The sequence below is a fragment of the Balaenoptera acutorostrata genome, chromosome 10 (genome assembly GCF_949987535.1).
Source record: "Balaenoptera acutorostrata chromosome 10, mBalAcu1.1, whole genome shotgun sequence".
Classification (NCBI taxonomy): Eukaryota; Metazoa; Chordata; class Mammalia; order Artiodactyla; family Balaenopteridae; genus Balaenoptera; species Balaenoptera acutorostrata.
The window spans coordinates 55110067-55126381 of record NC_080073.1 but is presented as its reverse complement, the minus strand read 5'-3'; the positions used below and the strand labels follow the sequence as shown (position 1 = coordinate 55126381).

The window sequence follows — 16315 nt, the reverse complement described above, 5'->3', positions numbered from 1 at the left end:
GCCTGCTCTTGCATGAAATAAAGCAAACGTACGTGTTGAAAACCCCTGAGTAGTCAAATTGCCTGATTTTGCCAAACATTTATTTCCCCACCTATCGCACACACAATCTATGAGAAAGAGAAGGCATGCCAAAAGAAAAAGGTGGGAGTAAATCTAGGAGGAAAAACTGGTTATGAATATTTTCTGTTGAATAACTTTAAAACAATAGTATAATTTTAGCTGGTGGTCAAAAAGTCAGAAAGATCCTTTTTGCTATAAGTTTATTTTAATGTATTTGCAGCCCCATGTTATCTTTTACAGAAGTTTTGAAAAGTAATATAAAGATGGTATATCATCAAGGCCCTAAGATGATAACACTTCAAAATTTGAATACCAGTTAGTATATATAAAGACATATCTGTTTTCCTTCAGGGAGCAGTAGGAAATAATAAAACAAAAAACTTGGTGAACTATTTTTAAAAGAATAATACTAGTTTATTTTCTCACCCCAGCTACCTTCAAAAATAAATTAAATACAATGAAATTAGCATGTTTTTATTTCCTAAGTAAAGTTGCTATAGAAAGAAAAATTCTGACAATAGATTAGTCTGATAGCAAATAAATGCTGATGATTAGCAGATAAGAAATTTCTAGATCGCTTGTAACGTGACCCAAAGAGGTGCTACTGCCACTATCCCCCAAAACCACATTGCTGCAAACCATGAATTTATGCTGCTTCTGCCCCCTCCTGGATTGCAAAACGGATGCCACAGGCCCTGGCCACTTCTCATTCGTAATCATCTTCAAAATCTAAGTCCTTCACAGGTACTTCTGTCTAACACTAGTCATATATCTACATCTTACAGCGAGGGCATCTAGGAAATGTAGGGTTTTGTGGGGGTTTTTTCAATTCTATATTGAAAAGGCAGGATTCACTTTGGGGGAAACTAATAATATGCCACGAGAGTATTAAAAAACAAATGTCTCAGGCTTCCCTGGTGGCGCAGTGGTTGAGAGTCTGCCTGCCAATGCAGGGGACACGGGTTTGAGCACTGGTCTGGGAAGATCCCACATGCCGTGGAGCAACTAGGCCCGTGAGCCACAACTACTGAGCCTGCGCGTCTGGAGCCTGTGCTCTGCAACGAGAGGCCACGATAGTGAGAGGCCCACACACTGCGATGAAGAGTGGCCCCCGCTTGCCGCAACTAGAGAAAGCCCTCGCACAGAAACGAAGACCCAACACAGCCAAAAATAAGTAAATAAATAAATAAATAAATAAACCCAAAGTTTAAAAAAAAAAGTCTCCATCCGTGACTGACGGAGGCACCACAGGAAGTAGCTGGATTCAGCCAATGAGGGATAACCTAGCTAGTAGCCCTGAATAGAAGAGAGAGGATCTGGAGACATTTATGATGTGGGATTGGCAAGACTTGACTGTGGTATGTGTGATGAGGGAAAAGAAGGCAAGGATGGCTTCGAATTTTATGTATTATTCCAAGAATGGAACAGAGGAGAAAGAATATGCTCTGAGGAAAGAAAGAGAAAGAGAATGTTCAAAATGGGACATGGTAGTTTTGAGGTGCCTGAGATTCTAGGTTCAGTGAGCAGCTGGAAATTTGGGTTAAGAGTTCAGAAAAAAGGCCAAGACAACAAAGGACTTTTAAAAAACTTTCATTTTTAAACTACCTTTAGCACTTTTGACTAATTCCATAAGGACCTAGCAAGTAGTAATATTTTGGAATTTTACTTCTGACACCGAACCCCTTGTATGTAGTTGTGATATGTACATAGATGCTGACTCACTACTTTGCAAGGCATTCAGCATCTCTTCCAACACTTGCCTGCAATAGCCATTTCAAACTCATCAATGGACAAGACATTATTTGGAGAGAAATGGAGGTTTCAGTTTGAGGGTTGCCATGCAAATATGTCATAAGAAAAGAAAGGAAATTGTTTTGGAGAGGAGATTGTATGGATAAAGGCAGAAACCTTACGGAGACTATTGAGGAGATGAACTAAATATTACTGGCTGTTCGTGGTTATAACATATTTGCAGGAGGCATATTAACGTTACAAAGACTATTTGAACCTGCGTGGCCCTCAAGTAGGAACCGAAAAGAGAATTAACAAAATGAGTAAGAAATACATGAAGAATTTCTTTAGAAGCAATGCAGTAGAATAATTACTCAGCTAGAGCCATGGCAGACATATAAAAAATAGAGCAAAGTTTCTCATACTTGACCTTGAATATGACTCACCTGGAAATCTTACCGAACAGCAGATTCTGATTCAGTGGGGCTGGGGCTGGACCAGAGATTCTACACTAGGCTCCCAGATGACACTATCTGTGCCTGGACCACACTATGAAGAGCAAGGTACTAGAGAGTTTAAGACCATTCTATGAAACAAAAAGTCACACCCACTGATATAGTAATCCTGTTTAGGAGAAATGGCAATAAAATCTAAGTGTAACTAAATTTCTAGCACAAATTATACAAAAAATAGAATACTGAAGAGTAGAAACATAAAGTTGGCTTTCATCTCATCTACTGGACAACTTTAGGTACATTAACTAACATCTCACATCCCTCAGAATATATCTTGGTTGGATGCTGCTAATATGTAACGTTTTTACCTTAGGATATGGCCATGCCACCAGGACGTATTTTATATCAGCGTTAGGTTACAAAACATTTCACCAACAGTGTATATACTAAGTTTGAGGCGTGTTAGTGACAATAGTACTGATAGAAAGTGCACTTTAAAGGGAGTAAATCCCTTTTCGAATAGGGTCATGGCTTCATACCTACATCTTAGGTCTATTCAAGTTGGCAGCTTTAACCAGGCAAATTCCTAAAAATGTCTTAAAGGAGAAAACACATAGCTCAGAAGTGTCCTCCGAGGGACCACAAAATAAAGTGCATTTTGTAACAAATTGCAGGACAAGGAATAGTGGCTTTCCCAGTAATATCCAGAATCAAGGTGCCTTGTGACATATTTCGGTAATTTGCACTATAAACAATGGCCACAAGTAGGGTAACAGACAGCCTTTCTTCTTGATCACCCCTGTGATTTAAGAAATGATCTCCCAGGCCCCTTCACCAGTAGGATGCTGCAAGACCTTGAAAATGATGTGCAGCAGGGTTTTTTGACTTATTTGTCAGCAAGGAGAAGTTTTTAACGAGAAGTTTTATGACAGCTCACAATCCTGAGCGCTAGTTAAAGCGAGACAAACATCTTACCAGACAAAAGACGCTGCCCATAAATATTCAGACCTCTGCTGGGAATCCTGTTTGCCTTATTGTTTGGAAGAAGACTGGCCTGGAATCCTGCTTCTGATGTTCATTTTAAACTTTCTGTACGTTGAAAATCTACTTGGAGGTATACAAAGTGATGGCTGTACAAGTGAATAAAACATTTCTTCTCCATCACATGGCAAGGTTTGACAAGAATCTTAGGCAGATATATGGCTATTAAAGCAGTGTGTGGCATGTGAAAGCCCTCGTAAAAAAAGCTTATACTGTGATATATAAAGGAAATTTTGCAGCATTTGATTGGGTCCATGTAATTCTTGCATAAAATGGAAATCGTGCAGTGGATCAACCTTGGAGTTCCTTGGGTGGTGTGCAGCCCTTAGAATTAGAAGCCCAGAAATTCTCTTGGTAAATGGCAAGACTGTCCAGCTGGCAGTGGTCAGACATGAGCACCTTTAAAGGAAAGCAACTGAATGAATGGATTTTTAAGACCATGCTGTTGTCCAATCAAGAAAGTGCTTTTGTGATTTCAATTGAATCACCTTGTCCAGTTAGAACATAGAGTTGCTGTTATGTTTTTCATCTTTTTAAAGTCATGGCAGCCCTGTCAGATGAGCAAGTGCCCTTCACTCATTTGGAAATTCAGCACCACTATGACCCATTTCATGACAGACACTGTGCTGGGCTCTGAAACCCTTACAAAATAAAGTATCATGAATGGCACAATGAACTTAGAATTCAGGGGAGGAATAAAGTATAATCATGATCAGATATATGCCAAAAGCTAGGAGACAAGAGAGGAGCAAATGACCAACAACCTGTGTCAGACACAGGAGCTGTTCCCTAGAATGGAGCATTTGATAAGAATCTTAACACACACATGCAAATCTGCTGGAGATGCCCAGGCAAAGACACCAAGGATGGGAGAGCAAGATGGGTCGGAGACAGTTGAGTAGTTCAGTGTGCTGGAGGAGAGGCTTCATGTGGATGGGATTTAGATTAGAAGGGTAAATTGTAAGCCATGGGATCTTAATGGAACATGTGTACCATGCTCAAGGGGCCATCTTGGATCTACCTGCAGGGACCTTCTATTGGAGAATAAAATGTGGAAATGAGTAGGAAGGCACAACCTCATGGGTGACCCTACTGCTCATTCAATCTAGATGGGACAAGCAGGAATGGAAACTATTTTGATCTTATACTTGATCATCCTATCTACCCTTATACTCAAATGTAACTTACAGTAGCCATTGGCTTATCAGTGCCAGTGTCCTAAACATGTGACATTTCCGCTATAAGACAATATTTTTCAAGATGCTAACTCAGTTGTAAGCATGCAATCTAGGCTGTACTTTGGTAGAGAAGATAGTTTAACACAGTTTCCTTTATATCCTGTCTTGGAACAAAAATTAAAGAAAATCGGTTTTGCTCATCTTTAAAGTGACAAGTGTATTTTTTTTTTTTAAGGTAGGAAAATGGTTGGGAGCTGTTATCCGTATTGATAGTATAATTTTCTATTATGTAATATATGTGATGAGTAGATATCAGAGGCTTTTTTTGTTCTTAAAAAATAGGGAAGATGGTGAAATATAATGTGACTAACCCATTCATTTGATAAGTGCCACAGCTTAATGGTCCTTAATATTTATTTTTATTTTTCTCAAATCTCTTTTTGAAATGTTTTTCTTATTAGAAAAATTATGGAGGCTTTTACATCATTTCCCTGCTCATGGAACTTCTTTTTTGTTAATCGAAGTATAGTTGATTTACAATGTTGTGTTAATTTCTGCTGTACAGCGAAGTGATTCAGTTATATGTATATATACATTCTTTTTTCATATTCTTTTCCATTATTGTTTATCATAGGATACTGAATATAGTTCTCTGTGTCATACAGTAGGGCCTTGTTGTTTATCCATCCCATATATAATAGCTTACAAATCTCTTTAAACTGATTTTGGAACTGTGCAATGCACCTGGGTGAGGAAGCCATATACCACAGGGGCCCTGCAAATGGAGACAGAGGACTTAGGTTACACCGTTAGTTCTCCCACACAAATAATGTGATTCCTTCACATCGTCTACCTCCCACTGCATGGGTTTTTATGGCACATAGGTTTGTGTGTGGTGGATCTCGTGGCCGAGAGCCACACATTGATTACATGGTTGGAATGGGAGGTGATGAACGCAAATCCACCCTTTGTTGATGAAGACATAAGACTCTCAAAGGAGGCCCTGGGATCCTTCTGTGCACACTTAATATTTCCATTGTCTCAGCAATGATAATTTCTTTAAGTAGAAATATGAAAAGAAAAGATTATATAGTAACCCACCTGCATGATGAAATTCCTTTTATAGTTTTAACCAGGTATAGGAGTTTAATGATAAAAGAACTAATTGGTCTACTACACATTCAGTCAACAAAACCATTTGAGCCTTGGGCCCCAAGGTCTTCAAAATGTCAACTCTTCCTCAATTCTGTAATATATTTAAAAGCCATTGTACTCGATTAGAATTCTAAAGAAGCTTGTTAAAACATCAAAAGTCACTGCTAAACAAACTTCTTAATTTTAAGCACAAAACTCTGAAGGATTCAGTAAAGCATTGTTGAGAATACTATTATCTATGTACCTGCTTTGGTAAAAAATACTTCCATGTGACATAGTTACTTAAATTCTCATTCAAAATGACACTCTTGTATAAATAAGCACTTAACCAGTAGTTGAAACCGTTATTCACAGTTGAATAAGCATGGTATATAATTAGGATTCTTTTAAAGGGGACTCCATGGTTAAAATGAATTTGGCTTTAGTGACTTTTAATATTACATATTTTTAGTAAAGCACTTCCAATTAATGGCAACTGAACCCAAAAGCAACATGAAATTAAGAATGTTTATAAGACTGTAAGAAAAAACCCTCCGTTTTTACAGTTAATAGATATTCTCTCATTAGATAAACTACGTACAAAACTCTTCTAAATTTACCACATAACAATGGAAGATGCCCTGCTTCTAAACATGATACCCCAAACCCACAGGTACCCACCTCTAGGTAGCAGTCCAAATATACCAATCAAATCTAATTTGTCTGAACTTAGAAAAGAGAAACCCAGCTCTAGTTAGCTGTGTTTCCAAAATAAATAGCAATATACATTTGAACTCTAAACTAACCATATAGGCACTATAAAGTTACATAATGTAAAGTCAATAATAGTCTTGCTTCCTTTCATTGATAAATTATACGATTTGGGCAATTGATTTAGATGTCAGGTGTTTAAGAGACTGGTTTATAGCATAAATATAATCTCAGTGTAGTGTTTGGCTGGATAGTTCTTCGTTGTGGAGAATTGTCCTGTGTGTTGTAGGATATTCAGCAACCATGGCCTCTACACACGAGGTGTCAGTGACACCCCTTCCCCAGTTTGACAACTAAAAATGTCTCCAGACATTGCCAAATCGCCCTTTTAGCCACTGCAGAATCACCCCTTGGTGAGGACCACTGGTGTATGCACATACACAAATACTTTTTATTTTGATAATTTCCATAAATATGCTATGGTGGCATTAGTAGAACTTTTTACATCAGGTGAATTTCAGATCTCATCTCTAAGGGTGTAGTGATTGAATATGTTAATAAATGCACACATACGTGAGCACAACCTTGGTTTTGAAACTGAACTGCCCTTTGTGAGAACAAGATTTTTCAGAATCTTTGGATTGCTTCCTTTTGACTATTAATCTCAAAATAACATTTGTAAGAACCTTTTGATTTGAGTTTTTCTCTTTCATCATTTTCCAACCAATATTTATGAAACATATATTACATGCCTCCTACTGTAGACAACACCATGACACTGTAAATAGACAGTTTGAACAAGCAAACGTGATTTCAGCCCTTCTAGAATGAACAATCGAAATTTTAAAAGTTGGCAAATGTTAGCCATTTTTAATTTTACTGAACAATTTGTGGTGCCGATATATAAAATTAATTCACAAACACTGTTTCAAGTATCTACTGCATGTAATTCATAATTATAGGGATTACAAATATGTGTAAACATTACCCTCGCCCTCTTGGAAGGTATATTGAAAGAAGCAAGTGGAGAATAATAAAGGGAAGGAAGGATAGGGGCTGACATGGGGTCCTCGAGGCAGCCTGGCTTCCACACCTGGTTATTCACCATTCTCCCAAGCCTCCAGTGTTTGTTGGAGATCATTCCAAATTGCTTCCAGAGTGGAAGTCATATCTTCCAGCTTTGCCACAGCTTTCTGGGTTTCAAATATATATATTTTTTAAGACAGACCATCCTCTGCAAGTTGGACATTGATCAAAGTAGTTGAGGATTAATGAGTGTTTCTGAGGATGGGGAAATCTTTCCCAATCCTTTTTTATCTCTCCCTAGGCAGCCCTATGTAAACCTCACCAAGCACCCCTGCAAACAAAACAAAACCCACGCCAACATCAACAAATGAAAAGGTGAAACATCTCTACATACACAACATGGAGTGTCACACACTCATATAGCAGGGCACTGCATTTGGTTAGCTATTTCCCAAGTTAAGTGAAATAACTTTATGCCATTTATATGATGAAAACATCATTGCTACTGGAAAATCCGTTACACTAACTAGTTTACTTGTAAGGGTGTATCATTCTCTGTACGTCACATGTGCTAAAAATAGCCTGGTGTACACAAACTCCATTAGATATTTATTCTAGAAATATTAAAAACTGAGAAGCAGAAAACACACAGATGAGAAAGACAAATGACCTTAAACCACATTTTTTTAAGTCATGTTGAATGATTACTACTAACAAGTCCCATGGTTTTGCATAAGTGACCATAGCAAAAGAGCACAGTATGGGCTGCAAACATTTTTTTCTCTTTGGAAGAAACATAAAGATTTCTTTTTGTTTTTTTCTTCTTTTTAATTTATTTTTTATTGAAGTATAGTTGAATTACAATGTTGTGTTAATTACTGCTGTACAGCAAAGTGACTCAGTTATACACATATATACATTCTTTTTCATATTCTTTTCCATTATGGTTTGTCACAAGATATTGAATACAGTTCCCTGTGCTATACAGCAGGACCTTGTTGTTTATCCATCCTGTATATACCAGTTTGGGCTGCAAACATTTTGACCTGAGGCATCTAGATTGGACAAGAGGGAAAAAGAGGGTGATATTTCTTTTCCTTTTTTTCACTTACGTTATAATTTTCCTACCTTTTATTAATACTTTTACATTTCTGTGATTTCAGATTCAAGGCTCCCTTAGATTCCAAACAGGAAGGAATTTTAAATGTGCTCCAACACAAGCACACTGATCAAAGAGAAACATGTCAGATCATCAGACTGAGGCCTGAATTACTCAGATAATCACCCCATTTCAGCTCATCAAAAATGCAGGCTTGACCTCTTTGCCTTTTTAAACAAAATGTAATATAATTATTAGACAAAGGCTCATACCCTATCACAAGATTGGTTTAAAACAAATAATTGAGAAACAGTATAAATAAAGTAAGACCAAGTATTTGTAACACTGACTTATACAATAGCCGTTTATAGACAGAGCACATGTCTCAAATTTAGGGGGCATCAGAATCATTTGGAGAGTTTATTAAAACACAGATTCCAATGCCCGAAGCCCAGAGAGTCTAATTTAAATTCTTGATCATATTTGGAGTGGCAGTGGCCTAGAATATTGACATTCACAGGAACATTCATACAGGTAATTCTCATTGTGGTCCATATCATGGCATTAATGTAGGTTTTAAACCATCTATGTGTGTTCTTGATGGGAGAGAGCCTTGCTGGTGTTTTCCTCAATTTGTCAATGATCCTGTATTTCTGTTAGAAAATTAAAATATCAATGAACTCTCCTAGACTTAACATTTCTTTCAAATATTGGCAGGAGGTTAACAACACAGATGCTTTTGTGGCCTTAGGTCAGATATATTTATTCCACATCAATGATCTTTGGAAACTTTATCCAAAATCCTGTTGAAATTGTTTATTTCAGAATTAGGGCAAACGGCTCCACCCTATGACTCTTGAGTGTGAACAGCTTTGTTTTGCAGAGGCCGTGGCTAAAACAGACCAGACAGTCCCATCAGCTGCCTGGTCATTGTGCTTTTTAGCGGAATTACAGCATGTTACAGTATTTTTCTTTGCAGCTTAAACACTGAGCAAACCCAGATATCCGGAGATGCTAAAATGAAAAATCTGTTTCCTCTTGCTTTGCCATTTGCCAAGCGAACTCCGTCAGACAGCACATTCTATACCTTTTGAGTAAATGAAATTACCCTTTATGTGTTGGCAACATCTGTCACAAAACACTCTTCAGTCTATGGCTTAAATGCATCGGATAGGAAGGGCTTTGACAGTGTATTCAATGAGGCACGATTATAATTTTGCCTTAACAACCATAGATTTTTCTCTTCCTTTTTTGTTATTTTTTCTTTCTTTTTCCTCTCCCCCACACTGTTTCATGTCTTACACAATACAAAAGAGGTTCTGTGGCTGAACTGCAATTGATGAACACAGTGACTGGCAAAGCCCGGTCTCGGTTGTAGATAACCAGCACTTCAAACTCCTGAAGTTGTCTGTCCCTGGTAAAGTGCCATCAAGACAATGTGTTTCCCCAGGGGGTTCCTGTCTGCTATTTCCAACTTACTCACTGCTTGTAAGTTTCTTCCATCCCTTGAGATTCTTAAGAAATGTATGCTCTTAATCATTTGTGGGAATCCTGTGTTTCTTGAACATTTTTACTAAATTTGAATAAGAATGTATGTCCTGATGTGTCCTCCCCCAAGAAGCCTTATTTCGTTGTTCATTTCATTTGCAATAGCTGGCCTGATTAGGAATGTTTCTCTTACATTGTCTTCCACTCCACGCCTAGCGCTGCTATTTCCAATGCTAAATGATGACACTTCCCTCCCCCCACCACACACACACACACACACACACACACACACACACACACACACACTCTTCCCTTTGATTGTCAGGTTTCTGGTTTATACACAGAAGCAGCACTCACTCTGTGGCATCTGTAATCAAATGAGTCCCCAAGCACTTTCCATGAAAAGATTCTCTAAAGAGACCAGACGATTCTTCCGAAATTAATTCCAAATGCAGGCATTCAATCCTTCTATACTTATCATGCATAGATTTTGATTTGTCTGTCTGTCACAGGCTCACCTTATCTCATTTACATATTGCCACCCCCAAAAAAGACTTAAGACTACCTATCACACTGCTGGGGAGTGAGGTCACCCCTAGGGCATTGCGAAGAAAGTATCCTGGCCAAACACAATTTGGTTTTTATCTCTGATATATGATGAACAATTCTTTATGTGACTAGGGCAATCTGATTAGAATTGTGGGGTTTCCGGGACTGTCACAAGTTAGCTGTGTGTCAGAACCTCTAGGGGCAAATATTCTAAGAAGATAGCCTAAATCTCAAGTTCAAGAAGAGTATTGAAGTGTTGCACCTGCTAAGGATTAGAATGTTGTGAAAGTGCCACATTTTGGCTAAAAAAAAAATGCTTCAGAACTTCTGTCTTAACTCTGAGATTATTCTGTAGTTTATCCCTAAGTGATTTAAGAAACTTCTCAGTTATTCTCAAAGTATTTACTGCTAGTTTGATATGACAAATACCTGAAATAAAGACTAGTAATTTTTTTTTTTTTAAGGAAAAAGGAAAGATGCTTTTGTTAAATTCAGGCAGCAGGAAGAAAAAGTGTTGTGTCTCTGAATTATAATTAAGTAAAAGCTTATCATGTCTCTCATTCAAGAAGCATTCTGATGAATGACAGTTTATGGAAGCATCAAAAAATTCAAGCAATGCAAATGCACAACTATGTCTATTTACAAGTTACAGATTATAAAATAACATACATGTTTTGATTGATCGTAGCTCAAAAGTCCAAATGTCTTTGAGAACAAAGCTAGCTCTGTATATCAGTCATTTACAAATATATGGTTCAGTTTCTATTTTCCTTCCATATTGATGAGGAAGAGCCCACAAGGAAGGCTGAGTGACAGCCTGATCTTTTAACAGGTACAGTCAGGGAGCTGGATTTGGATAATAGCACGAGAAACATTATCCTGAGCTAAGGCATTTTAGGACATATTTGCTTGTGGGTAATTAGTTTGGGTGCTGAGAGCCTTCCATCCACATGAATCTGACTTATTTTTTTTTCTTCAAAATGTTTATTTATATGAAAAAAAGTCACATAGCAAAATAATGTTTACAGAAAAAAATAGCATTCAGATTCATAATCATTTTTCTACCACTGGGTATTTAAATGAGCTTCTGCCTTTATTACTATCTTTAAAATAAAACACTGGAATTATACAGTCTCAAAGATTCCATCCAACCCTAGCTTTTCAATTTAAAAAAAAAAAAAAAAAAGATCTTTCCATTCTCTAAGTTAGTCAATTAAGGTGGAATAGTAGGATCGTGGAAAGGAAAAGGAAGGGAAGGGTAGTATGGCCTGGCTTCAGGCTTCATGGGCCATGTGACACTTTGTATATGGACAGAATTTTTTTTTTAATGTCTATTATTTCTTGCATTTCCAACAGTTATGATAAATCAAAAAGCATATTCTAGAAGTAGGCCTTTCCATGATGAAACACTTGATATTTTTGCATTTAAAAAAATTTCAGTGCTGTTTCATTTGACCAGCATTTAGTAGAGTTCAGTATCCTCTAGGCTTGTGTCAAAAGCACAGGTAGAAAGAAGGTAGGTCAAAAGATTAGGAGGAAAAAATATGGGAAATAGTAGCTTTGATTTTTATAACATTTGTGTTAGATTTTAATATGTCCTTTAAAGGTATCCCGTCAAGAAACCCATCTGGACCAGCCTTATCCCCCTGGGGGAAGGTTGTATTGAGGTGATCAAGAATTATCTGTATAAATCCTGGGTAAATGACAAAAACAGAAGTTTTACTCAATATCAAGAACAATTAGAGAATTTCCATAGTATTTATATTTTTCAGTCAGAGAAGTTTGTATGTAGAACAGTGAGAGAGGATCTATCTGATGTCTTAGAATACATTTCTACATTGAATATTGGAAGTATAAATGACAATGACAGATGAATCACATCAGAGATAAAGTCACTAATGTTACATATTTAGACAGGCACAAAATGACATGAATGGATGTAAAAATCACACATGGCTCGTTAGGCTTTTTAGTGAGAAGTAAGCACGTATGATGTTGACACAGTTTACTGTGCTTTTTTTTTTAAGTTTCCTTCATTGTGGAACATGTTTTCAGATGGACGTTGTGTGTGCTTATAGGGTGCTGTGATTACGCCAACAATGGACCATCCTATGTCAATGCAGCCAGCAAACATGATGGGCCCCCTGACACAACAGATGAATCACCTTTCGTTGGGCACAACAGGAACGGTGAGTTGAAGAGTTTGTTTCCTTTTGTTTTCTTGGACTTCATCAATATAAGGTGCAATACTCGCTGTTCTTACTGGCATCATCAGCAGAACTGGTTCTGCACCACTGACGAACATGCCTTGTAGGTCCCACTGTGAATAAACTGCCCTCTGCATGCACAGTTCCAGGGCACATTTACTCGCATTGACAAGGCTGAAGGTTCTACCGCATTGCATTTAAATTTGTGTTACTTCTGGTTCCTATGATGCAATGCACCAGGTGTGTCTATTTTAGACCTTGTAACTTAATACACTTGAGCCTAGTTTTTCTTTCCCAGATATTTACCACTTCAGCTCACAGCAGCCCCAGGTTATTCACAAGACAGGGGTCCAACCTTGATTATGACTAATATGCAGGGCTTTTTATTTACTTTCAATGTTTAAAGCAACAAAAAGTAATTGAGAACCTCACATAATCAACTTATTCTAATCTTTCTTTTGAATATGTCAACATAGATGATGTTCAAAAAAGGAAAGGAATCTAATGTACCTGATTTTTTTTATAGGTAGGGATGTTTTTGATTAGCCATTATTTTTCCTTAGGGCACAAAAGTATATTCAGAAATGCCCATTGCAGCCTTGCTTTTATATCAACAAGGCAGTTGAAATCATTGGCAAACCTTTGTTTTTTAAAAAATCTTTTCAAAGACAGTTCCCCAAATGGTCAGGAGGGCAAATGTCTAATACAACATGGAATACTTTATGAATTATAGAGAACAATGAAAAATGTCAAAACCAATATCCCATGTAACAGTTTTTATTTTTCATAAATGTTAACGTAGATAATTTTGTCATTTTTAAAGATGGAGAGAGGAAAACATGTATCTTCTTCTGAGTGAGACAGCTTTGATACTATAGAAAGCCTGATGGAGCCCTATTGCTTCTGTCTGTCCTTAGGAAGATAACATCTCCTGGTCTCAATGCCCCTCTCCATCCAGTTGAAGTAATGAACATGGAGATCTATGGGACCCCTTCAACCATATGCCTCTATGACTTTATGCCTATATGTCTCATAGTCACCACTACTGTGATTCTTCTCAGTTATGCTGGCAACATCTCCAAACATCTAAGTACACTAGGTACATTAGCTGTATATTGGAGATTTTACCTTAAAGCAATGGTTTGCTTGCTACATAGATGTGTTGACTCACAGGCTTTTGAGAATTTAAGAAGTTTCTGACATGTTCACTGAGGTCTCAGTAATCTGCTCTAAATAGGAGGAAAGTCTATATACCTAATGGAAAGAGTCCCATTGTTTCAATAAAGAAAGTTAGTTTTATGAACATAAACAAAGTACCCATCTAGAAGGCCTCAGTTGCTGAACCTATAAAAAGCAGTTGATGATACCTATGTGTCTGAAAGCTTAGACTAGCTTTAGGTCTCTGAACTAGACTTTTAAAAGTCATGTGTAAGACTATGTTTAATTTTACAGTGTGGTACAGCTAATTTTCATTAGAATTTGAAGATACTATTTCTATAGCTTTTAGCAATGTGTGAAGATTACCTGTAGTCACTTTTCTCATTTATTAATAAAGCAGATCCCAGGACAATATTGGAAGGCTTGAAGTTTCTCATGTCCCACTACTGATTTCCCTTTATATCTGCTTTCCCCTACTTAAATGATCACAAATTATGAATAAATGAAGTAATGCACTTTTACTGTATTGAATGACAATTTGTAATCCGATAAAGGAGGGAGTTCTAAGGCAAAGCATAAAAAGAAACACTTTATAAATTCTACTCATTTGAATCAAAAGCAAAGCCAGCTGACTTACTGGAATTCAAATTTGGAGGAAACTAGGAAAAATATGACCTAAGTTAATTGAGAATATGACTGAATCCTTTATGAAATTGAAAAATAAGCTCAATTATATAGAACAGTATCAATAAGAAATACTTATTGATTCAATAATGTCTATTATGCCTAGTGTTTGAGCATTTTCAAAAAGGATACATTTATACAAGACCACAAATTTTGCCCAGCTGGTAATAGCCAAATTATTCAATAATGATATATCCCCTTTTCTTTCTCAGAAAGCAAAAGTTTTAAGCATGTGGCTTATATTTAACATCAAATTTCTTCTAGCTTTTTTAAAAATTATTTTCCTCCTTCACATTTGTACTAATGCTTAAAAACATTATAAGCTTTATGTAAATTGATGTTTTGCAAAGGTTTAAAGTTTCATAAGGTTCTGAAAAGGCAGAGAGAAAACAGTATTAATTTGTAGATTTATTCAACAAAATATCACTGACAATGTTGAGTGTCCAGCAGGAAGTTATACTTTTTTCTTAAACTGTCACTCTTACACTTTGATATAATATCATAGATTCATTTTATCTGAATTTTTGATTGGCATTTGGAGTGGCTCTTATTGATTCTTTTGATTCTTTTAATCAGATTTCACCACCTTATTAGATCTTTTCAACACACTTTATCCATTGCTGGGAAGGTGGCCTGGTATCATGGAAAGAACAGTGGGTGTTGAATTTGAGTTTAAAGCCTGGTTCTGCCCCCTTATTAGCTGTGCATGTTTAGGCAGGTTACTTGACCTCTCTGAACTTTTATTTCCTCTTTTGCAAAGTGGGAAAAGTAATGTTTATATCCCAGGGGTGTTGTGAGTGTTAATGGCATGAGATATGGAAACCTTCCAGTTTTTCAAGATAAGCTACTTGGATTTTAATGGGAAATCTCCCTATGTTTGAATATTGGACCCAATTTTCCTAAGAGCTGTCAGTTTGTGACTCCTGCCCAAGGTTTTCCTGGTCCTCCTCTGATCTCTCTGGCCATTGCTTCTTTTCTTTCTTAGGCTGCTAAATAAGTTTTTAAACTTACTTCTCATTCATACATGATTTCCTTAACAAGCTCCTCCACTTCGATGGTTTTGAACTCTGCCTTCTATGCCGAAGACTCTTATATCTGAGTCCTCAGGGCTAACCTTGTCTTAGAATTTTAGACCATTTTAGAATTTTAGTCATTTGTCCAACCACTTGCTAAATATTTCCACGTTGACTCTCCCTCTGACATCTCGAAGTCAACACGACCCAAACTAATCTCATGAGCTTCCCAAGCTTTCTCCCCACTGACCCTTCCTCTTATAGGGTCCTGCTCCTGTTCCCTCTCAAGCTGACCCCATGACCACTCACCCGGGGAGTCCAACACTACACTTAGGACCCAGTGTAGACCCTTTCCTTCTCAATTCCCACCACATACAGTTACTATTCAAGTCCCATAGACATCTGGCAAATACATCCCTTCCTTCATATTCTAGAGTCTCTTCCCTGGGCCTCATTTGATTAACTGTAATAGTCCCCTAACTGTTCTTCCTGTTTCCCACCTCAATTTACTCCAGTCTGTTCCCCGCCATATTGCCACAGCCAGTCAGTCTAAAACTCTCAGACCATGTCTCTCTCCTACTATAATTTTCCAGAGGCTTTCAGACATCTGAGCTCACTGAAATTCTGCAAAACAAGGTGTGAACAAGTCAAGATTAAGACAGGAACCTCAAGTCCAGAAATAGTTTCCAAGGGCAGAGCAGAGAGATCCAGGGAATAACCAAAGTAAGCAGGGTTCAGGGCTAATGGGTCCTGGAGCTAGATTAGAATTTTCCATCTTCAG

General features: G+C 37.3%; 1 protein-coding gene across 11 annotated transcripts in view; it reads left to right on the top strand.

Moving 5' to 3' along the window:
• RBMS3 (RNA binding motif single stranded interacting protein 3) overlaps positions 1–16315 on the top strand; it is a 727705-nt gene that overhangs the window by 643221 nt on the left and 68169 nt on the right. For all 11 annotated transcript variants that reach the window (XM_057554702.1, XM_057554701.1, XM_057554705.1 and 8 more), the window contains one exon: positions 12551–12661. In XM_057554702.1, coding sequence (XP_057410685.1) covers positions 12551–12661 — 111 coding nt within the window. The remainder of the gene's footprint in view (positions 1–12550; positions 12662–16315) is intronic.